General features: G+C 47.0%; 2 protein-coding genes across 2 annotated transcripts in view; both read left to right on the forward strand.

Annotated features, from left to right (window-relative positions):
* Window positions 1–24,871, forward strand: part of LOC143986907 (uncharacterized) — a 356,956-nt gene that overhangs the window by 217,289 nt on the left and 114,796 nt on the right. The window lies entirely within an intron of this gene.
* Window positions 21,980–23,307, forward strand: LOC143989814 (uncharacterized). Its single transcript, XM_077490087.1, has one exon. It carries the CDS (start codon window positions 22,144–22,146, stop codon window positions 23,002–23,004), a length of 861 nt encoding a protein of 286 aa, XP_077346213.1. The 5' UTR covers window positions 21,980–22,143; the 3' UTR covers window positions 23,005–23,307.

A 24,871-nucleotide genomic window follows, 5' to 3' on the forward strand; every position in this document is an offset into this window, starting at 1 on the left:
GCATAAAAGATCTCACACAGGAGAGAAGCCGTATTCCTGTCCTGAGTGCGGGAAATGTTTTTCAGAGAAGTCCAGTCTTAACCGACATCAGAGATTTCACACAGGGAAGAAGCCGTATTCCTGTCCCGAGTGCGGGAAATGTTTTTCAGACAAGTCCAGTCTCTCTGCACATCAGAGATATCACACGGGGGAGAAGCTGCATTTCTGTCCTGAGTGCGGGAAATGTTTTTCACAGAAGTCCAGTCTTTCCACACATCAGAGATCTCACACAGGGGAGAAGCCGTATTCCTGTCCTGAGTGCGGGAAATGTTTTTCAGTGAAGTCCAGTCTTTATACACATCAGCGATCTCACACGGGGGAGAAGCCGTATTCCTGTCCCGAGTGTGGGAAATGTTTTTCAGTGAAGTCCCATCTTTCCACACATCAGCGATCTCACACGGGGGAGAAACCACATTCCTGTCCCGAGTGCGGGAAATGTTTTTCAGAGAAGTCCAGTCTTTCCAGACATCAGAGATCTCACACAGGGGAGAAGCCGCATTCTTGTCCTGAGTGCGGGAAATGTTTTTCAGAGGAGTCCAGTCTTTATACACATCAGCGATCTCACACGGGGGAGAAGCCGTATTCCTGTCCCGAGTGCGGGAAATGTTTTTCAGTGAAGTCCCATCTTTCCACACATCAGAGATCTCACACAGGGAGAAGCCGTATTCCTGTCCTGAGTGAGGGAATTGTTCCTCACTGAAGTCCTGTCTTCCTGTACACCAGGGACCCCACACAACCCTCGAGGTGTATTAGTGCCTTGAGTGCGGGAAATGTCTTCTATATGAATGTTGCTGGACATCACAGCTCTCATGTGGGGAAGAAGCACACCCTGATATACACCTCAGATATACTCCATCATACCCAGTCATGTCTGTGAATGTCTGAGTTTTACAATGCCTCATGGGACGTGTAATTCCACAACAGCTGGAGGGCCGTAGTTTGAAGATTCCTGGCATGATGGGAATTGTACTTCCTGAACAACTGGAGGGCCGTAGTTTGAAGACCCCTGCCCTAGCCAATATAGGGTGGGATAGAAAAGACAAATTTGGCAGATTCCATGATTCACCACACTTTAACTTCACAAAGAAGCTGATAACACCGACTGTTCCGAATAAAGAAGAACGAGCATAAAGTACATCTCATTTAATATGATGAGCAAAAGTCTTGCAAGAACTCCAGCTAGCGGACCTGCATATGTCTTCAACCAGGACTTTTGCCACGGATGCCCTTGAGGCTCCCATCCCTCTAGTGGAGTGAGTTCTTATACACTGCGGAGGAGCAAGGCCCTGTTGTGTGTAAACCAAGGAAATAACCTTTGTGATCCAGGTAGCCAGAACTCTTGATGAAGCTGCCTCCCCTTTCCTAGGTCTGCAAGGGAAGATAAATCGGCTCCCAGACTTACGTGTCTGCTGAGCCCGCTGTAGATATATTGACTAGACATCTGCAATTCCTTTAGTTCCCAATTCGTTTTTTAAAGAATTTTGACAAATCCGTTAATTCTGAAATTTCCGAACTTCAGAATTTTTCAAATTACCAACTTCCGAATGTCAAATTTCTGAATTTTACATTTTTGGATTTCCGCAAATACGAATATCCGAATTTTGAATTTCATCATTTAGAATTTCAGAATTTAGAATTTACTAATTCCAAATTTTCAGAATTCTCAGCTGCTGAGCCCGCTGTAGATATATTGACTAGACATGTGCAATTCCTTTAGTTCCCAATTAGTTTTTTAAAGAATTTTTACAAATCCGTTAATTCTGAAATTTCCGAACTTCAGAATTTTTCGAATTACCAACTTCCGAATGTCAAATTTCAGAATTTTACATTTTTGGATTTCCGCAAATACGAATATCCGAATTTTGAATTTCATCATTTAGAATTTCAGAATTTAGAATTTACGAATTCCAAATTTTCAGAATTCTCAGCTGCTGAGCCCGCTGTAGATATATTGACTAGACATGTGCAATTCCTTTAGTTCCCAATTCGTTTTTTAAAGAATTTTTACAAATCCGTTAATTCTGAAATTTCCGAACTTCAGAATTTTTCGAATTAGCAACTTCCGAATGTCAAATTTCTGAATTTTACATTTTTGGATTTCCGCAAATACGAATATCCGAATTTTGAATTTCATAATTTAGAATTTCAGAATTTAGAATTTTCGAATTCCAAATTTTCAGAATTCGGAAATTCAAAAATTAGAAAATCTGAAAAAAGAAACAAAATCTGTAAAATTCGAAAAAAATAACTATTGAATTATTTCCTTTCAAATTTGGCTATTTTTGAAAGTAACGAATACAAATTTTTCTGAAATAACAAATTATCTGAAATAACGAATTTCGCATCGTAATGAATGGAACATAACAATATAATAATAATAATAAATAATAATAAAGCATTTTTATTATTATTATTTATTATTAATTTGTTCCATTCCATTTGTTTAGATGTGGAATTTGTTATTTTGGATAATTCGTAACTTCAGATAAATTTGTATTCGTTACATTCACAAACAGCCAAATTTGAAAGGAAATTCCAATACCTATAATTTAATAGTTATTATATCAAATTTAACTGATTTTCTTTCTTTTTTTAGGATTTTCTAATTTTTGCATTTCCAAATTTTCGAATTCCAGAAATCCCGAAATTTGAAAGTTCGAATTTCGGAAATTTTGAAATCCGAATTTACGAATTTCCAAAAAAAGCAAAAAAAAGAATGAAATGAAAACGAACACATTTGTTGTCAGTGCACACGTCTAATATTGACATTAGGCTGACCATGTCCAGTGGTCTTAGATCTAGATGGTTTGTCTGTTCCGGTGGCTGTGTGAAACAAGGTAGCACCACCTCCCGGTCTTTGTGAAATGTTGAGATGACTTTAGTGGTCAGGCCCGATGAGGGACACAGGATCGCCCTATCTGGATAAATGATGCAAAATGTCTCTCTGCAGGATAGGGCAGCCGACTCTGACACCCTCCTGGCTCTTGTAATGGCTGTAAGAAAGACTCATTTGATTGTTAAAAACCAGAGTGGACCAGACTTAGTGGGACCAAAGGGGGGCTGCAATAGGGATTTTAGTACCGTGTCTAAGTCCCAGGTTGGAAAAAATGTACAGGACAATTGTGATAAAAGGAGAAGATTGTATGCCCACATCCATGAATACAGACCACTGGACCAAACCAACTTCTTAGTGGGATTTTGAAGGGCATAAACAACAACTACATGTATAAAATATCCACAAAGCTTTATTATAACTAATTAAAATGATACAAAGTATAAAATAGTTGATGTGATTACAAAACAATTGTTGATGAATGTGAGCGGATAATCATATGATTCCGTCAGCCAGCTCATTAAGGGGACAGATTGGGGGAGGGTAACGTCTGTCCCCTTAATCAGGTGGCTGACAGAATCGTATGGTTCACGATTCGCTTCCCTTTGCGATTTGCACCAATGTGGACCTTCAGAAGATGAACATTAGAAGATGCACATTAGTGCAAATCGTGAAGGGTAGGGTCCTATAGCGTGAATGTCAGGCCACCACAACATTGTACCAGGTGGCGGCATATGATGTGAGGTAATCGGTCATCCATTTTATTTGTTTTAGTTGTTTTTATGCATTTGGATTTTATCCTGATGTTGTAGCTGTATGTCCAAGTATTGCAATAAATACTACACTATGGAGTACCTTTTTTGTTTATTTCTCATGGTACTTTGGGTCATATAAATGGAGCTGAAGGCTGGTGAGCGGTGACTGCACACTCATTTCTATGTATTGTCACTACACTCACCTGGGTGCGATTATCGCTTCTATTTTGCAGTATTACACTATATTCCTTTATTTTATGGATTTACGATTGGAGTCCTAAATATGGAGGATTACTAAGAAGAAACATCTGTCCCCCGAGGGCGATGCTGTTTATGCGTGTTCCCTGCACTTTATGGAGCAGTCAATATTTCTGGTAATCTCTGATCTTATATCCCAATAAGACACGGGTTGGGAACGCATTTAGCAGTACAAAGTCCATGGTGATTATCAAAAATACTCTATACAGTATAAATGTAACCTTCTCTATAGAATGGGCTCTCCAACCAGAGGTGTCATAATACCAACCGCCAAACCTTATGGTAAAATCCACACAGATATGGTGGATGGCTATATCTTTCAGGAAGAATCGTCCAAACTGTAATAATGAGGCTATCTGGGTTTACCAGAATCTTGGAAGAGCATAGTCCTTGGGTCCACTGGGCTGGCCAGAACACCACTAGTACAAAGATTACCCCCACTGACCACCAATGCTGGGCTGGAGTTATACTTTATTCTCACTGACGCCAACATTGGGGCTTATTTTATCTCACTGACACCAACAATGGGACTTCGTTTATCTCACTGACACCAACAATGGGACTTATTTTATTTCACTGACACCAATGATGGGACTTATTTTATCTCACTGACACCAACAATGGGACTTCGTTTATCTCACTGACACCAACAATGGGACTTCGTTTATCTCACTGACACCAACAATGGGACTTATTTTATCTCACTGACACCAACAATGGGACTTCGTTTATCTCACTGACACCAACAATGGGACTTACTTTATCTCACTGACACCAACAATGTGTTTTATTTTCCTACTGACACCAATGATCTCACTGAAACCAATGACGGGGCATATTATATTTTACAGAAGCCAAAGATTGGCTTTTATCTCACGGACACCAATGATGAGACTTTTTTTCTATCCCACGGATGTGACGGGCAGTGATTAGTGATGGACGAACTTCTGACGGGATGTTTCGCAAACGCGGCCGATAGTTCGCGAACCGGAACATTCGCGGCGGGCCCCATTGACTTCAATGGGAGGTGAACTTTGCAAACCTACAGGTCAAATTTGCAGCCACAAAATAATTATTAGCTGTGCAAACATAGTCCCACCACATGGCCAATGACATAACACATGTATGAGGTGGAATCTGGGATCAACAACTACAAGCATTCTTTTTTTATATGGGAAATTGTTGTGACAATTCAGGACTGTGGAGCGCATGAAGGCAATGGAGAAGAGGGAAGGTCAGGGACCAGGGTAGGCAAAGAAGAGGGTGCAGGAGATGATCACCAGCAGCGTGACATACAGCAATGACACCTGCACCGTGATAGAGTCATCTGACAACAGCACCGTGATAGAGAGCACTGACATCAGCGTCGTGACATAAAGCACTCACACCAGCACCGTGATATACAGCACTGACAGCAGCACCGTGATAGAGAGCACTGACATCAGCAGCGTGATATACAGCACTGACAGCAGCACCATGATAGAGAGCACTGACATACAGCAATGACACCTGCACCGTGATAGAGTCATCTGACACCAGCACCGTGATAGAGAGCACTGACATCAGCAGCGTGAAATAAAGCACTAACACCAGCACCGTGATATACAGCACTGACAGCAGCACTGTGATAGAGAGCACTGACATCAGCAGCGTGACATAAAGCACTAACACCAGCACCGTGATATACAGCACTGACAGCAGCACCGTGATAGAGAGCGCTGACATCAGCAGCGTGACATACAGCAATGACACCTGCACTGTGATAGAGTGATCTGACACCAGCACCATGATAGAGAGCACTGACATCAGCAGCGTGACATAAAGCACTAACACCAGCACAGTGATATACAGCACTGACAGCAGCACCGTGATAGAGAGTACTGACATCAGCACCGTGATATACAGCACTGACACCTGCACCGTAAGCAGCCCCAGGAGGAAGTCAGCATAGCACAGGGATGGTGGGAGCCCCTCATAATGAGCATACCACAGGGATGGTGGGAGCCCCTCATAATGAGCATAGCACAGGGATGGTGGGAGCCCCTCATATGCACAGCAGAGGTACAGCCCCAGGAGGAAGTCAGCACAGCACAGGGATGGTGGGAGCCCCTCATAATAAGCAGCCCCAGGAGGATGTCAGCATAGCACAGAGATGGTGGGAGCCCCTCATAATAAGCAGCCCCAGGAGGATGTCAGCATAGCACAGGGATGGTGGGAGCCCATCATAATAAGCAGCCCCAGGAGGAAGTCAGCACAGCACAGGGATGGTGGGAGCCCCTCATAATAAGCAGCCTCATGAGGAAGTCAGCACAGGGATGGTGGGAGCCCCTCATAATAAGCATAGCACAGGGATGGTGGGAGCCCCTCATAATAAGCAGCCCCAGGAGGAAGTCAGCACAGCACAGGGATGGTGGGAGCTCCTCATAATAAGCAGCCCCAGGAGGAAGTCAGCACAGCATAGGGATGGTGGGAGCCCCTCGTAATAAGCAGCCCCAGGAGGAAGTCAGCACAGCACAGGGATGGTGGGAGCCCCTCATAATAAGCAGCCCCAGTAGAAATATGACACCGCTCAACCTCTTGAAAGAGGAGGGCATATAGTATGGTGTGCTTTTTTTGGACAAGGAAGTGAGCCAAATGAAGAAAGAAGGTCTGTGTGCTCGATTAAAAAAATTGTTTATAGACATATACATGGTCTACTTGTCACATGTGTTGAATTCCTCCGAGATCCATGCCTCATTCATTTTTAGAAATGTGAGGTAGTGTCACGTACCCTCTAGTAGCGAGCCCGGATTGCGGAGAGAGGCCTCCCTTACGACTCCCACTACCGATTTCCTGGCAATGTAACAGGGAACACAGGAGTAAGGAGGGGTACAGGTGCCTGGCAGGATCAACAGATGGGTAGCATGGGTAGGTGAAGTTCAGTGGAGCAGGTAATCACAGTGAATGGATCAGCAGATAGTTTATAGCAGATAACACAGTTTAATGGAGCAGGTAACTTGATAATAAGCAGTGCAGGGAAGTAGGCACTTGTAGCAGATGAACAGTGCAATATACACAAGTACTTGCAGCAGATAAACAGTTCAATATGAGCAGGCACTTGCAGCAGGTGAACAGTTCAATAAGACAGGTGACTTGAAGCAGATGAACAGTGCAATATGACAAGTGGCTTGAAGCAGACAAACAGCGCAATATAAGCAGGTACTTGCAGCAGATAAGCAGTTCAATATGAGCAGGCACTTACAGCAGGTGAACAGTTCAATACAAGCAGGTTACTTGCAGCAGATGGCACAGTTCAGTATAAGCAGGTTCACCTTTAGCAGACGGATGGTCAAAGCAAGCCGGATCGGATATCAGACAGGAACGAAGTACAAGGGAACAGGCAGGAGAATCGTCACAACAAGCCGGGGTCGGGTGCAGGCGGATAGCAGATGGGTCACAGGCAGGCCGGGTCAAACAGGAACAAACAATACGGATCAGGTCTCACAGGTATAACGCTGTAGAGCAGACAGCAGAGACCATTAGCCAGAGGCTAGTTTAAATAGGCCGTTTGGCGCCAACACAGATGCGCGCACGTGCCCGCGCACCTGCGTACGAACGCATGTGCGTTCGTACGATCGTGCGTACCTGCGACGATCGTAAATCAGAAGACCTGGAGGTCAGTCTCTTCATGCGATTTTCATGACAGGTAGTTAACACTGTCGTGAGCTAGGCGAGCATGCTTATCGGTCATGATCCCCCCTGCTGCGCTGAACGTCCTTTCGGACAGGACACTGGACGAGGGGCAAGCCAACAGTTCGATTGCAAATTGGGCAAGCTCTAGCCAGAGGTCAAGCCTGCCCACCCAGTAGTCCAGGGGTTCATCACTCCTCAGAGCGACCACATCGGCCGTTAACCCGATGTAGTTGGACACCTGGCGGTCTAGGCATTCCCTGATGCTGGATCCGGATGACACCTGTCGATGGGTCGGCTGAAAGAATGACCTCATATCCGAAGTCACCAATACATCTTCAAACCGGCCTCTTCTTGCAGGCGCTGTTGGATTGGTACCCGCAACTCCTTCTCTGGGAGTGGGAATTGCTCCTCTGCCAGCGCACGCAAAAGCAGAATGCAGCATTTCTCGAAGCAAGGCCTGGAAGTGCTGCATTCTGACAGCCCTCTGTGACGGCGGTAGCATTTCCATCATTTTGTGTTTGTACCGGGGGTCTAAGTACGTTGCCACCCAGTACTGGTCCTTGACCCTTATGCTTTTTATACGGGGGTCCCTATTAAAACACTGGAGCATGAAGGCCCCCATTTGCACTAAACTGGAAGCGGTGTGGTGACCTGGCTCCTGCTCATCATCCAGGATAATGTGGTCCTCTGCATTCTCCTCTCCCCATCCACGCACAACAACAGGGGTCCCAGAAAGGTTTAAAGCATGCTCTTCTTGCTCCTCCTCATCCGCCCCGGCACCATCCTCCTCTGACTCCTCTTCAGACTCCTGTTGTTCACTTGTCTCAGATAGAGTAGCCCCCCCTGGGAATTCATCCAGCATTGCGACTTCCTCATCTTCCCGCTCCTGCTCCTCCACAGCTTGATCAATGACACGACGCAATGCACGCTCCATAAAGAAGGCATAAGGTACCATGTCACTGATGGCGCCATGGCTTCGACTGACCAGTTTGGTGATCTTCTCAAATGGCCGCAGAAGTCTGCATGCGTCGCGCATGAGCAGCCACTGGCGCGGTGAAAAAAACCCCAGCTCCCCAGAACCTGTTCTGCCGCAGAGTTCATACAGGTAGATGTTAACTGCACGTTTCTGCTGGAGCAGCCTATCAAGCATATAGAAGGTTGAGTTCCATCGCGTCGGGCAATCGCAAATAAGACGTCTGACCGGCAGATTGTGTCGCCGCTGAATGTCAGCAAAGCGAGCCATGGCCGTGTAAGATCTTCTGAAATGGGCCGAGATTTTCCTTGCCTGCCGCAAGATGTCCTGGACCCCAGGGTATTTGACAACGAATTGCTGCACGACCAAGTTTAAGACGTGTGCCATGCATGGCACGTGCGTCATTTTGCCCTGTTTCAATGCGCTATGCAAATTGGCACCGTTGTCACACACCACTTTACCAACTGTCAAATTGAGCGGTGTTAGCCACTGATCTGCCTGTGAACACAAAGCTGAAAGGAGTGCTGGGCCAGTGTGGCTCTTGGCTTCCAGGCACAACAGACGCAGCACGGCATGGCAAAGTCTCACCTGGCATGTCAAATAGGTTCTGGGGATCTTGGGCGGCGCAGCGGAAGAGATGCTAGCAGCAGAAAAGGAGGAGTCAGCTGAGGAAGAGAGGGAGGATGGAGTAGGAGGAAGAGACGAAGAGGCAGGCCTGCATGCAATCCGTGGTGGTAAAACCAAATCTACACTGGTGCCACGGATTACATGCTTGACGGTCGTCAGAAGGTTCACCCAGTGGGCAGTAAAAGTGATATACCTTCCCTGCCCGTGTTTACTAGACCACGTGTCTGTGGTCAGATGTATCTTGGCACCGACACTGTGTGCCAGAGATACATTCACTTGCACTGAACATGGCCATATAGCTCTGGAATGCCCTTCTGTGAGAAATACTTCCTTCCTGGGACCTTCCATTGTGGTGTTCCAATGGCCACAAATTTTCGAAAGGCCTCCGAGTCCACCAGTTTATATGGCAGTAGTTGGCGAGCTATGAGTTCTGACAAGCCAGCCATCAACCATTGGGCAAGAGGGTTATCCAGCGTAATTTTTTCCGCTCGAACATTTGGCCCACGGAAGCCTGCCTTTTTGCAGAAAAACATGAGGATGGCATGATGGAAGGTGGAGTGGAGGACAATTGTGAGGAGAGAGGAGAAGAAGTAGAAGACGAGGCTGGACGGTGAGAGCCTGGAGTGTGGCTTTGTGGGTTCCGTTGCTCCCACTGGGCTAAGTGATGGCAGCTCATGTGCCTTCTTAAGGCAGTCATCCCTAGGTGAGTGTTGGGCTTACAGCGACTTATGCGTTGACTGCAAAGGCTGCAGATGGCAACACTATTGTCAGCAGCGGACACGTTAAAAAAAGCCCACACTGCGGAGCCATGTGCCCGCGTCCTGGGAGTGCCAGATGTGACCATACATGGTTGATGCCTCGCTCCTGATACATTCGCATTCTGCTTTGTCCCTCCTGTGCAATGTAAGTTATTCCTGCTTCTCCTCCCTATCTGCTGGTCCATATCTTCCTCTGAACTCTCTTCCTCTTCCTCTCTTGTGGGCACCCACGTGACATCACTAGACACGTCATCATCGACGTCACCTTCCCCACCGCTATAATTAGAGAACTCAGAGTAGGCAGCAACAGCGGGGACCAACCTCCTCCTTGGGCTGATCTGGGTACTGTCGTCAGACTGCTGAGTGGTGGTTGTTGCTACCTTCTCCTTCTGATCCAATGCCAAGAGTGGCTGCTCATTGGAAATGTCTTGATATGGATCAGAAAATAGTTCCTGTAACTCAAGTGGAGGGTATATGGTGGTGGTGGTGGTGTTGGTGGTAGTGTATTTGGGGGTGCACATAGCAGAGAGTGAAGAAGAGGGTGCAGATTGAGAGGATGAGGAGGGTGCAGAAGAGTAAGGCTGAGTGAGCCACTCAACCAAGTCTGGTGCTTCCTTTGACGTAATCGCACGCACCTTCTGCAATCTGCTACTTTGGCTCAAGTCTGTAGCTCCAGCCCTACCCCTACGGAAGGGCCTGCCTCTTCCTCTGCCTGTCATTTTTTAAATGACCCTGTGACAAAAGTCTCTAGAGAAGTGCAGTATGTATGTGGAAGAAGGTATATAACACCCCGCTTCAGTCTGTCATTTTGGGGGCCACTGATCTATCACACCAGTTATAATACTTTTTTTATTGCGTTTGTCGCTCTCTGTAGTATCGCTGCAGAACCACTCAGCAGTCACAATGCTGCAAAGTGGAAATGCACTATACTATGCTTATGCTTTCTATATGTGCAAGTATTTTATACATGTATTACACACCTATATACTGCACACCAAATAGTACACCTATACCAGTCCTTACAAGGACCTTTGTGGACCGAGTAGCTAGTGATGTGCAGACTGTACCTCAGTCCCTACACTGATAAAGGACTGCTGCAGAATAGGGCAGCAGTCAAGTATAATATTATTTCTATATTTGGAAGAAAGTATATTATACGTGTACAACCCTATATACTGTACTACACCTATATCATACCAGTCCTTAAAAGGACCTTTGTGGACCTAATAGTAACAGCTAGTGATTAAACTGACTGTCCCTGCTGCACTGACAAAAGAAAGGCTGCTCCAATCACAAGCACAGCAGTGCACTGAACCCTCTATACTGTACACCAATACCAGTCCTTAAAGTGGTTGTAAACCCTTAATCTAGGCTTACCTGTAGGTCCAAGCAATATCTCCTAAACCTATATGGTTTAGGAGATATTTGCCCAAAAACGGGCACCGCTGTCTACGTGCGCCGTAGACAGCGGCGCGCAGGCGCACTGAACGCGGCAGTTCCAAAAATGGAGCTGCCGCATTTGTCGACTCCCGTGCGCATGCGCGGGAGTGACGTCATTGTGGCTTCGCCGAATGACAGCGGCGGAGCTGCGAGACGCCACAAGCAAGATAGATGCGGCGGACTACAGGGGACAGCGCGACTTCGCTGGCTCCTGTGTCAGGTAAGTGACACATAATGGGCTACTATGCAATGCATAGTAGTCCATTATGCTTTACCTTTGCAGGGAAAAAAAGAGGAAGTAAACTCATCAGGGTTTACTTCCTCTTTAAAAGGACTTTTGTGGACCTAATAGTAACAGCTAATGATTAAACTGACTGTCCCTGCTACACACAGCGTCCTGTCCCTCTCTGCACTGACAAAAGACAGGCTGCTGCAACAATCACTTGCACAGCAGTGCACTCAACCCTATATCCTGTACTACACCTATACAAATACCAGTCCTTAAAAGGACTTTTGAACTCTGAACTCCACAAGGCGGTGATCTCACTTCTACCCGGACAGGAAGTCTCTATGGAAGACAGGAAGTCTCTATGGAATAGACAGGAAGTGATGTCAGGTACACACAGGAAGTTCCGGATGAGAGGTGAGTCAGATGGAAGTAGAGAGGAGACGTTGCAGGAAGAAGTAGCAGAGGAGGTAATAAGATCGTATTTTCTATTTACACCCAGTAACCCCCTTTTAGTGAAGGTCAGAAGTATTGGATGTTTGTATTTAGTTTTATAAAATGGACAATCTCTAATCGGGATACAATGTATAACGCAGTCAGTGTATCGGTATAATGGGGAGTGTGAGTTCCGGGGTCCCCACAGGGGGAGGACATGAGGCTCCCTCAGTAAGAAGCACATAAATGATTGTATATTGTGTCAGGATAGAGCCAGACACCTCGGCACCACCTGAATCTGAGGGGAGGTCTCTGGCTGAATTCACAACACAAAGAAGGGGGTCAGTCTGGTGAGAGTCGCCTTCCATGATGGACACAGAGAGGAGCTGATGGCTGCAGACCTCACTGGAAGGTGCTTAGAACTGCTGAGTCTGATGGGTCAGTATGGACTGGGTGCTGCTCTCTGCACCCTGGACATATAGTTCTGTATTGTCTGTGCTGCTGAGCTGTGGTCAGACCCTCCCAACCCCCTCCAAGGGCCCATGGACTTCACCCTGCCTGCCCTGCTTCAGCTACCAGCCCCTGTCTGTCTGGATCTCTGCCCTGTTCTGGGCTTCACCCTGCCTGCCCTTCTTCAGCTACCAGACCTTACACCTGTCTGCCTGGATATCTGCCATTTCCTATACTTAACCCATCACACCCTGATCTCTGCCCTTTCTTGGACCTGGATCTCTGTCCCTGAGTCGGGCCCATTTCCCTGGCCATCCTACGTGGACTACCTGTGTGGTGTTACATTGTTATCCGGTGGAATTTTTCATTGTACTGTGTCTTACTACCCTATGTGCCAACACTGCCCTGCCCTGTGGACTATCACCCCTTTGCTGTCCTGAGGAGCATTCTTCATTTCTGTGCCTTCTGTTTGCCCCGTTAAAATAACAACCCTTATCTGTCCCATATTACCCCCCTGAGGATCGCTCTTCATTGCTGTATCTATTGTGTGTTCTGTGGACTAATTCTCCCCCTGCCTAATTCTCCCCCTGCCTGTACCCCGAGTCTCCCAATAAATGCCCCACGTGTCGGGTTCCTGGTGATTCGCCTCTGTGTGCTCTCTCTCTGCACTCTTCATTCATCACCCCCCGTCATGTCCGTCCTCTTCCTCCATAGTCACTGTGATGTCTTTTATCTCCAACAGATGATGATACGCACATTTATTATTATTATACAATAGGGTGGGGCAGGTGGTACAAAAGGTTGTAACTGTGGGGAATGAGCTGATGGAAGTGATAAAAGATCAGTTGGAGACGTGATCGGCTTCCCTGAAGAGATGAGTTTTCAGGGGTCACCTGAAGGTAGCAAGAGTAGGGGATAGCCGGGCAGGTTGAGTTAGCGAGTTCCAGAGGATGGGAGAGGTATATATATATATATATATATATATATATATATATATAGTGTGGAAACCTAGATTAACCCCTTCAGGGGGATCAGTTGATGATGAATATATCTTCCTTCCAAATCTGGCCATACATGGTTCAGTTTTATTGTTCATCCAGCAGGATGAGAGGAAAAAACAGAAGTGATTCCCCCATCCACACATTGGAGGGGGATGGGAGAATCCTCCCCGCTGCACTATTATATTCTGACAATGGGGGGCGCTCCTCCGCTCTCAGAATACACAGATCAGTGATGAAGCTATTGGCTGCAGCCGCTGATGGAGTGACTTGTATCCGGCAGTGACCACACATGGATGGAAATGTGACCGATCCCTGCTGAACCAGCTGAATTTCCATGTCTCTATGGTCACCATAAGTGACTCCCTCCCCTCCCCCTCATCTCCTTCATTATGTAAGTCATGCTGAGATCATCTCCCATTGGCTGAGCAATATTCTCATTTGTCTCTGAGCTCCTTCTTCCACTTTTTCTGATGCTCTTAGGATGTGGGCGGACCCTTGGCATCCTCACTAGCAAAGTTGGACTGTTGGTCCTGCATTGTATGTAATGACATCTGAATACCTGCTACAAGCTTTTATCCTGCATAGTGTGGGGGTTCTGTGTGGGTAAATCGTATCTCATTCTGAAGTGGAGCTTTAATATAATGGACCCCTGAATGGTGAGGTGAGGAGGATTCTGGGAATATCATTTGATTTTACTATTTGTGTTCAGATGTAGAGTTTTCCTCCTGTGAAGTCTGGAGATCATATGACCATCACATTGCCTCCACCTCCCTCCCTGATAGAATAGAGAAATACAAAGAAGATTCTAGAAGTCACCAGAGAGTTGATGGAGGAGAGGTGAGGAGGATTCTGGGAATTGTGGGACATTATCCAGTAACAGACAAGGGATGTGTCTGGATGGTGACTGTATCATTGTGTGTGTCAGGTTCCTATAAGGTGTCAGGATGTCACTGTCTATTTCTCCATGGAGGAGTGGGAGTATTTAGAAGGACACAAGGATCTCTACAAGGACGTCATGGTGGCCAATCAGCCGCCCCTCACATCACCGGGTAAGAGGAGACTTTATTGTAAAGGAGAGAGCAGTACGGAGGCTCCACCTAGATCCCCCATCATCTGATAAACACATAGAAACAATGTATTCAGTCAGTGTGTGTGTTTCCTACAGATGGATCCAGTAATGGGAACCCACCAGAGAGATGTCCCCGTCCTCTGTATTCCCGGGATTCCACACAGGAAGGTCACACCATCCCCCACCATTATCAGGTAGATGAGGAACAATCACTGATAGTATCATTAGGATCTGTACATTATCTACATTGTTACCATTGATGTCATTTTTATTATATATTCAGAGTGGAAACCTGAGAGATTCTAAAGTTGAAGTTAAAGAAGAGATAAAAGAGGAGGATGATGAGGATGGGGTGATGGAGGAGTCAGAGTATCTAAAAGAACACAAAGATCTGTACACCATCCCCCACCATCATCAGGTAGATGAGTGACCATTATTAGTAGTTCTGATTTATACACAGCATGATTGTTACAATGAATGTTTTATTATATATTCAGAGTGGAAACCTCGGGGATGATAATATTGATGTTAAAGAAGAGTATAAAGAGGAGGATGAGGAGTATGGAGTGATGGAGCCACCTAATACCAGGAACCCACCAGAGAGATGTCCCCGTCCTCTGTATTCCCGGGATTCTACACAGGAAGATCACACCATCCCTCACTATGGCAAGGTTGGTGGGATGGAGCATCTAGAACATGGACTTGTAGAAATAATATGTGGGTTTTATATGTGATGTCACAATAATAAATCTTATTTCTCTTATATTCATCGACCGCCACAGCTCCTCTCTGTAACAAATGGGTTGTTAGCCCTATCAAAAGGAGAATACTAGGCAAAGTTGTAACACAACACTCAGAATTCTCAGTTCCGCCCAGGGGGGCGGTCCCTTGGGCTACAACCCTCCACCCTGCAAAGCAGCATCAGTTTTATTTTGCCTAGTGAAGGAGAAGGACCTAGGAACCCTGCGGGCCCATCGGTCCTTGCTTTTTATTTAAGCAGAAGCTTGGCTTTTTGCGCAAGATGAATGATCCTGTGATCTACTATCAACAGCCGGCTGGGTGACAGGCTGGATACCCTTATCCTTGTAGTCTCCACAGTCCAGCCATCGAGCGTGTACAGGTCACAGCTACGGCTCGGCAGGCCACGACATACCTCAGCTCCAGAGGTGGTCGTGAGCTTTTATGCTCCGGGGCATACATATGACCGGGCTACTGATGTCTGTGTCACAGTATGCCGAGGCTAGTAGCTACCCTGTACTGATCAGGAATAGCTCTACAATGGAATGTCTCCCTGCTCTTCAGGACTGGTAAGAGCAGCTCTCCCTGCCTCGGTGGGGCTGAGCAGCTGGGCATTCCCTGGGAGGTCGATTCGGGGGTCCCTCACCTCCCTCTCTTCTCTCCCCTGTCCCTATCTTCCCTCCCCTCCCCCTCACGGGGGGATGCTGCATGTGCTGCTGAGCGGTGGTCTGTAAGATCCCTGAGGGCTCTCACATGGGATAGGGGACTGGCTGGCTCGTGGTGTCCTGGATCTTGTGTGTTAAGCTCCCGGGAGGTGCCTGTGCGGGTCTGGCTGTGTTTTCGGTGCATTGCTGTGTCTCTGTCACATTTCTGTCTCTGTCCCTCATGGAAGCTGGCCGGCGGACATTTTAGGTGTGGGCGAGGGCAGCATGTCTTTCTGGGCTTCAAGCGGCCATTTTCCCAGTGCTCTCCTATTCAGGACACTGGCAGCCATTTTCTAGAAGCCTGAGCACGTTTTCAGTGTTCTCCAGCAGCAGCTACATATGCTCTCAGTTTCTTGTCTGTTTACTGGACGCTGGGGGGCCATTTTATTGTAGCCTGAGCACGTTTTTCAGATCGTTTAGCGTTCATTCTGACGAACTGCCACCGACACAGGTTTTGTTTCCTCTGCACCTGGGAGCACTCGGAGTCTACAGGCACTACTTGTGAACAGCGCAGAACTCCTCAGGGTGGGGAGTCCGGCGGGTTAAAGCCCCTCAGTCAGCGGCAGCAAGGAGGGTGGGACTGTCACTGTCCTAAGTCCCCTTCGGGTAGCAGACAGGGTAGGGTCAGCATGGCTTCAGAAACTGGTGTTTCTTCCCTCGAAATCCAGGCAATTGCAACCGGGTCACCTGCGGACTGCGCAGTTCCCATGGACACCCTGACGGCGGTCCTCAATTCGTTCATTGCCAAAATGGAGGCGGTGTTTGGGAAGAAAGGTGCTAAAAAGTGACCCCTGCCCCCCCGTCCTATGGGGAGAGCTATAACGCAAACTTGGGTCCTGCTGAGGCTGGTGAACCCTTGCTCTGTCTTGTCAGATGACGCTGACCAGGACCGTTCCAATAGTGAGGATGAGTCCCTGCCTGGGTCCGGGCGCGACAAAGCGCTTGTTGGAGCACTTATTACAGCTGTGCATGATACCCTGAAGATTCAGGAGCCAGCGGATCCCTCTGCTTATGTACCGGTCCCTTTTCGGTCCTGCAAGCCAGCACATTCACCTAAGGTGTTCCTGTATCTGACTTATTTTGATAAGTTAATTTACAAGGAATAAGGTTGGCTGCAACGGACCTTTTTGGTCCCCAAATACATGGCGGTGCGTTACCCCTTTGAGGAAAGCTTTCTCAAAAAATGGTCGGCTCCTCCGGTCGTGGACTCCCCAGTATCCAGGTTAAATAAAGTAAGCAAAATCCTGGTTGAGAAGACTCCTGTATTCAAGGATCCCACAGACAGGAAGGCCGAGGCAGTGGCTCGTTCCTTGTTTACGGTTGTGGGGTCAGCCATGCGACCTGTACTGGCATCTGCACTTGTGTTGCAGACAGACTGAGTGGGCAAAACTTTTGCACCGTCAATTGGGAGAGCAGAACTCCTCCCCTGTCTGCATGGAACTAGTAGACCAACTAGTGCATGGCCTTAAGTACGTCTGTGATACGCCCCTGGATACTCTTCCTCTGTTATCCAGGGCCTCAGTGTCAGCTGTGGTGCTGAGGCGCCTAATTTGGCTAAAATGCTGGTCTGCTGACCAGGCATCCAAAAAAGCCCTGACAGATCTTCCCTTCATTGGTAAGCGGCTCTTTGGAGCTTCATTGGATGACATTATTATAAATGCCACTGGTGGTAAGTGTACCCTACTCCCACAGGCCAGGAAGGCTAAGGAGCCATGCTGTAGGCAAGGGCCCTCTTTTTCCGCTCACAATCGGCTTTTTCGTCCGCCTGGAGCTTTGACAAAACATTCCCAGCCCGACAGGACACCCACGGACTGTCAAAAAAGTCCCTGGAATCGCATGAAGGTTTGTCCCCACCCATGTCTCGGGTGGAGGGTCGCCTTTGGGAGTTTGCAGCCCGGTGGTCCTCCCGGTTATTCGACCAATGGGTCTGCGATCTGATTTCCACAGGCTACAAGATAGAGTTTCTCTCTTGGCCGCCAAACAGATTCTTCCCCTCCAGCATACCCGTATCCCCGGTTCGCCGGGAGGCCCTGTTGGGGGTGGTAAGGGAATTGCTGAATCGCAGGGTGATTGTACCGGTTCTGGACTCGGAAAGCTTTCAGGGATTCTACTCAAATCTGTTTGTGGTTCCCAAGAAGGAAAGGGTACGTCCAATCCAAAGCCCTCAATCGCTTTGTGAAAGTGCAGAGGTTCAGAATGGAATCAGTTTGCTCAGTAGTCGCTGCACTCCATCAAGGGGACTCCCTGGCATCCTTAGACATCCAGGATGCATACCTGCACATACCCATATGCCTTCGGCATCAAAAGTTTCTGCGATTTACAGTCGGGAAAGCCCACTACCAGTTTGTGGCTCCTCCTTTTGGTCTGGCATCAGCCCCCCGAGTCTTTACCAAGGTACTGGCTCCAGTGTTGGCGTTGCTGTGACAACGTGGGATCGTGATTGTGGAATACCTAGTCGATCTCCTCCTGAGGGCATCTTCCGCCTCAGAATTAGGGGAGGATGTGGCGATTACCATGTAGACCCTGCAAGAATTTGGGTGGCTGTTGAACCTCAAAAAGTCGGTGATTGTGCCGATCCAGTGTCTGGAGTACCTAGGCTTGCTGTTGGACTCCAGGGAAGCGAGAGTTTTTCTACCTTCAGACAAATTGCAGACTTTCAGATCTGCGGTAAAACTGCTGATGAACCGCAAATGGTTATCGCTCCGCTTTTGCATGCAAGTCCTGGGGCTCATGGTAGCCTCCTTCGAGACAGTATCTTATTCCCAGTTCCACACCAGAGTCCTGCAGAAGGAGATTTTGACAAAATGAGACAAATCTCAGTTGTCCCTGGATCGACAGATCCAGGGGAGCCAGTCAGTCAGAGACTCACTGATCTGGTGGTTGAGGTTCCTGGTGATTCAGTCCAGAAAATCGTTCCTTCCTCTGAAATGGACGGTGATCACAATGGACGCCAGTCTATCCAGCTGGGGTGGAGTGATGGGGGTTCAGTCGGCTCAGGGCCTCTGGTCGACGGAAGAATCCGAGTTGCTGATCAATCTGCTCAAGTTGAGAGTGATCAGGCTGTGCCTCTACACATGACAGCTGAGACTTCAAGGGCATCCGATCAGAATACAGTCAGACAACACCACGGGAACAAGAAGCTCAGCCGCGGCACCCGGAGGTCGCTTACATACTTCGGTGGGCAGAGCGTCACGTACCGGCCCTGTCAGCCATTTACATCCCGGGAGTGGAGAACTGGCAGGCGACAGATGCTGGACCCAGGAGAATGGGCATTGCATCTGGAGATATTCAGGTTGCTGTGCCTGAAGTGGGGCACACCAGACATGGATCTGCTTGCCTCCCATCTCAATTGGAAGGTGCCAAGATTCATGTCCAGGACAAGAGATCAGTGGGTCGAGGTGTCAGACGCGCTGGTGTTTCCGTGGGGTCAGTACCAGCTGATTTATGCCTTTCCTCCACTGAAACTGTTGCCACGTCTGCTTCGCAGAGTGGAAATCGAGGGGATACCAGTAATACTGGTTGCCCCAGATTGGCCTCAGCGTCCTTGGTACGCAGACCTGGTGCGTCTGGTGGCAGATGCTCCCTGTTGACTGCCATTGCGAGAGGACCTTCTGTCTCAAGGTCCGATTCTCCATCCTGCTTTACCATCGCTGGCTTTAACGGCATGGCTATTGAGAGTCAAGTGTTGAGGAACCAGGGTCTGTTGGACTCGGTGATTCCAACTATGTTGAGAGCACGGAAATCTTCTCGGAAGATATACCATTGTACCTGGAAGGCCTACATCTTCATGTGTGAGGAGAAAGGATGGCATCCGCGCTCATTTTCCATATCCAGAATCCTGCTGTTTCTCCAGCAAGGAGTAGACCAGAGATTGGCATTAAGTACCATCAAAGGGCAAATTTCAGCCTTAGCTATCTTTTTTCAACGACCCCTGGCATTGCACTCCTTAGTGAGTACCTTCGTTCAGGGGGTACGTCATGTAGTCCCTCTGGTGCATCCACCTTTACCCCCTTGGGATCTGAACCTGGTGTTGTCGGTACTTCAAAAACTGCCATTTGAAAACATCAGGGAGATTCCCCTGTTGACTCTTTCCCAGAAAGTGGTCTTCCTAGTGGCCATCACATCGGCCAGGAGGGTTTCAGAACTGGCAGCCTTGTCTTGCAAGTCACCCTATCTGGTTATCCACAAGGATAAGGTGGTGTTGCTTCTCAACCGTCTTTTCTACCGAAAGTGGTCTCTGCTTTTCATATCAATAAGGACATTGTATTACCATCTCTGTGTCCTAAACTGAAGCACCCTAAGGAGGTGGCCCTTCATGCTCTGGATGTGGTTCGGGCTCTTAAGGTGTATTTGTCTGCCACGGCTCCCTTTCGGAAGTCAGACTCACTGTTTGTTTGGATGGCTGGTCAAAAGAAAGGCATGGCGGTCTCATCAACCACCATTTCCAGGTGGATCAGACGGATTGTAATACAAGCCTACACCTTGAAGGGGCAGGTGCCCCCCTTTCTGGTCACGGCCCACTCCACAAGGGCAATCAGAACGTCTTGGACCTTCCGACATCAAGCGTCCGCTGCTCAGGTGTGTAAGGCGGCGACCTGGTCACCTGTCCACACGTTTACCAAGTTCTACAAGGTAGACGTCAGTGCATCGGATGATGCCTGGTTTGGTCGCAAAGTTTTGCAGGCGGTCGTGTAGTTGCAATTGAATATGTAATATATATTTTCTGTTTTTCCTGGTTTTTCGATAAAAACACAGTACTGTTATGTTAATGCACTGTTGCATTACTTCCGCAGTTTGGTGCGGTTTTGGGTGATTACTCCTGTTGAGGATACCCTGTTTTTTGTGGTGGTTTTTCCACGCACTGTTGTTTTTTGTGGGTAAAGTTTCACTAGTTCCCACTTGCCATGGTGGATGAAGTTTTGGGCTGTTTTCCCACCCCTCATTTGGCACTGCTTGGGGACGTCCCATTTGTTACGGAGAGGAGCTGTGTCTGTCGGTGAATATAAGAGAAAATAGGATTTTTTGTACTCGCCGTAAAATCCTTTTCTCTGTAATTCACCGACCGACAAGCACCCGCCCGTCCTTTTATCTTTATGTTATACTGCTTGTTGACGTACTGAGGTCTGCCTGGGCGGAACTAAGAGTTCTGAGTGTTGTATTACAACTATGCCTAGTATTCTCCTAGTGATAAGCCTAACAACCCATTTGTTACAGAGAGGAGCTGTGCTGGTCGGTGAATTCGAGAGAAAAGGATTTTACCGTGAGTACGAAAAATCCTATTATCTTACAGATGATATTCTCTCTCATTTTCTTGGTTTAGAGTGGAGATCCAATGGATATAGAATTTGAGGTGAAATCAGAAGAAGAAGAGAGGTATGTGAGGGATGATCAGCAGTCTATGGAGGAGGATGGAATAACGGGGACATTTATAGAGGAGGACACTCCTACAGAGATCAGCACAGGTGGGTCATTAACACTAAATACATTCCTCCACCCATACGGCTCACTGATTGGTCCAGAGTAGGGCGGGGGCTGGGTGATAATCTTCCTTCTCTGTGATGCAGAATATGATGGGTGATATGTTGAATGGGTATGTTCATTTTCCCCATAGATGTTACTAGATCTAGGCACCTGGGGTATGTGATTTGGGTCTTTTGCCCCATACCCGGGTATGACAAGATCTCTGACAGAAAAATCCCCCCAGGATTACTTGTTCTGTTGTCTGCTGGCTGTGCCGGGTGGAGGGATATGTCTGTATAGTCTCAGACCCAAGTCACTGAGTGCAGTCTCAGGAGATGGGAGGAGCGGTGTGGGACCTCTGCAACTTGTCTCATGTAATCATTTCATCTTCCACTGATTACTGAATACCAATATTATGAGTCCTGACCCTTACACTGTATACTTTATATTCTACATTACATACTCCTGACCCCTGCACTATATACTCTATGTTCTACATTACATCATTCTGATACTATATAGTCCTATCTGTTGTATCTTATACAATATGTTGTACATTACATAGTCCTGACTTCTGCTTTCTCCCTTCCCCCCACTGCTATATATACACATAATATGTATTCTCTTTTGTTACACCCATTTCCTACCAGCTGGACATTTTATATCTGATGATCTGATTGGAGCACAGCAGGAACCAATCAGCTCATGTCTAGTAATAATCTTTGTATTTCTATTTTAGTAGATGGACGGGAGATGAGGAAAACCTCAGAGGATTGTCTCACTTTGTCTCCAGACTGTAAAGTAGAAGATGAGGACATCACACAGTATAGTCCAGGAGAAAACCCGACTACCTCAAATGTCCATCCGGCACCACACAGTGTAGATGGACCATCGTATTCCTCTTATCCTGAGGAACCTCAGACTGTGCGGGACGGGGCCGTCCTTCCAACAGAGAAGAGGCTTTCCTGTACTGAGTGCGGGAAGTGTTTCCCTTCTAAATACAAACTTAATTTGCATAAAAGAGCTCACACAGGAGAGAAACCGTGTTCCTGTCCTGAGTGCGGGAAATGTTTTTCATTGAAGTCCAATCTTTACAGACATCAGAGATCTCACATGGCGGAGAAGCCACTTTCCTGTTCTGAGTGCGGAAAATGTTTTTCAGAGAAGTCCAATCTTTATAATCATCACAGATTGCACACGGGGGAGAAGCCATATTGCTGTTATGAGTGTGGGAAATGTTTTGTACAAAAATCAACTCTTGTCAAACATCAGAGGTCTCACACAGGGGCAAAACCATACTCCTGTCCTGAGTGCGGGAAATGTTTTTCAGATAAGTCCAATTTTTATAATCATCAGAGATCTCACACAGGGGAGAAGCCATATTCTTGTTCTGAGTGCGGGAAATATTTTTCACAGAAGTCCAGTCTTTACACACATCAGAGATCTCACACAGGGGAGAAGCCATATTCCTGTCCTGAGTGTGGGAAATGTTTTTCAGTGAATTCCCATCTTAACAGACATCAGAGATCTCACACAGGGGAGAAGCCATATTCCTGTCCCGAGTGAGGTAATTGTTCTTCATTGAAGTCCTGTCTTCCTGTACATCAGGAATCCCACATAACCCTCGAGGTGTATTAGTGCCTTGAGTGTGGGAAATGTCTTCTATATGAATGTTGCTGGACATCACAGCTCTCATGTGGGGAAGAAGAACACCCTGATATACACCTCAGATATACTCCATGGCTGATCTTCCTCATGGAAGAAACAGTTGATAAGGAGATCAGAGATCACCAAAGACATGGATGAAGTGTTGTACCGTGTCGCCCATTGATAGCAGGAGAAAAATAAAAATGGAGTCATTACCTCTCATTGTACATTTTGTGGTGGAAGATTTCACAAACACTTAGCCCTTGTACACACGGTCAGAGATTCCGACAACCAAGTCCGTCAGATTTTGTCCGAAACTGGTGCATACACACGGTCAGACAAAGTTGTCGGAAAATCCGATGTGATGACGTTCTGTCGTTACGATGGGACTACGTTCAGGCTAGTAGCCAATAGCTTTTGTGTAGGAATTTGATCTGAGCATGCGTGGCACTTTGTCCGATCGGAATTCTTTACACATGATCGGAGTATGTCCGATTGGAGCATTTTGTTGGAAAATTTTGAAACAGTCTGATGGAGACCACACACAGTCGGAATATCCGACAAAACGGTCCAATTGGACACATTCCGTCGGAATCTCCAACCGTGTGTACAAGGGCTTAGAGGTCTGTTTTAAAAAAAAATTGTAGAATAAATATGACACACATTTGCCTAGGCATGACAGATATTTGCCGTATTTTATTGCATATAGTTATCTCCTATGATCGGCAGCTCCATCTAGTGACAATAATGATGCACTGCGGTATTATTACCATGTTATGGACACTAGATGGAGTTACACTCTTGCATTGTTAGGCACTGTCCTGGGCTGCCAGAACCCTACACAGTAGAAGTGGTGCTCAGGGTGTCCCAGGAAACTTTTGGCATCAACTGGGAGGAGTTCTTTCTCCACTCTCTACCTTCTCCGGACGCCGGGCCGCGTGTGCAGTTGTGGACATCAGGAGTGAGACACTACCTGTGCCCATGCTGGGCAGCACAGCCATGCATCCAGAGTATTCATGAATAATCTCGGAGTGGTGTAAGCAGCTGGCAGTTCTTCCCCACAGACACCCCCCTTAGATGTGCATGAGTGAAGCTTTGGTGACTCGTTAAAACAATAACTGGTAACAAAATGTACCGGGGACAACACATGCATACTCCTTTCTGATGTGGGCAGTGATCAGTCCCACTATATGGGTCAGCAGGCCTTATGTCTACTAGATGGCAGAGGTGAGGTCAATGTCTTTCCTATTGGGGCTCTGCTCACCTACAGTGCCTTGAAAAAGTATTCATACCCCTTTACATTTCCTACATTTTGTCATGTTTTAACCAAAAACAGAAATGTATTTTATTGGGATGTTATGTAATACACCAACACAAAGTGGCACATAATTGTGAAGTGGAAGGAAAATGATAAATTATACAAATAAATACGTGAAAGGTGTGGGGGGGGGGGGCATTTGTATGGCGCCCCCCGGAGTCAATACTTTGTAGAATCACCTTTCACTGCAATTACAGCTGCAAGTCTTTTTGGGGAAGTGTCTACCAGCACCTTCTTCCACATTGTCAGAACATTTGGGGTTAAAAGAATTTATATTTATATATATAAAGTCACACATTGTATAATTTTTCATATGTTTCTATTATGTATATTTTCATGGATGCTTTGAGCAGAACCAAAGCCATCTTGTTAAGGAATTGTTCTTTTTAGAGGTTAATTTGAGTTCACTGTCTTTAACCACCTCGCGCCCGCCCTATAGCTGAATGACGGCCGTAGAGCAGGCGCTTT

Source organism: Lithobates pipiens, unplaced genomic scaffold (assembly GCF_037356315.1).
Source record: "Lithobates pipiens isolate NorthernLeopardFrog02 unplaced genomic scaffold, aLitPip1_a1.2 Scaffold_18, whole genome shotgun sequence".
In the NCBI taxonomy this organism is placed as follows: domain Eukaryota; kingdom Metazoa; phylum Chordata; class Amphibia; order Anura; family Ranidae; genus Lithobates; species Lithobates pipiens.

Coding starts and splice junctions, on each gene's coding strand:
- LOC143989814 (XM_077490087.1), top strand. CDS start 22,144: ATGTCTAGTAATAATCTTTGTATTTCTATTTTAGTAGATGGACGGGAG.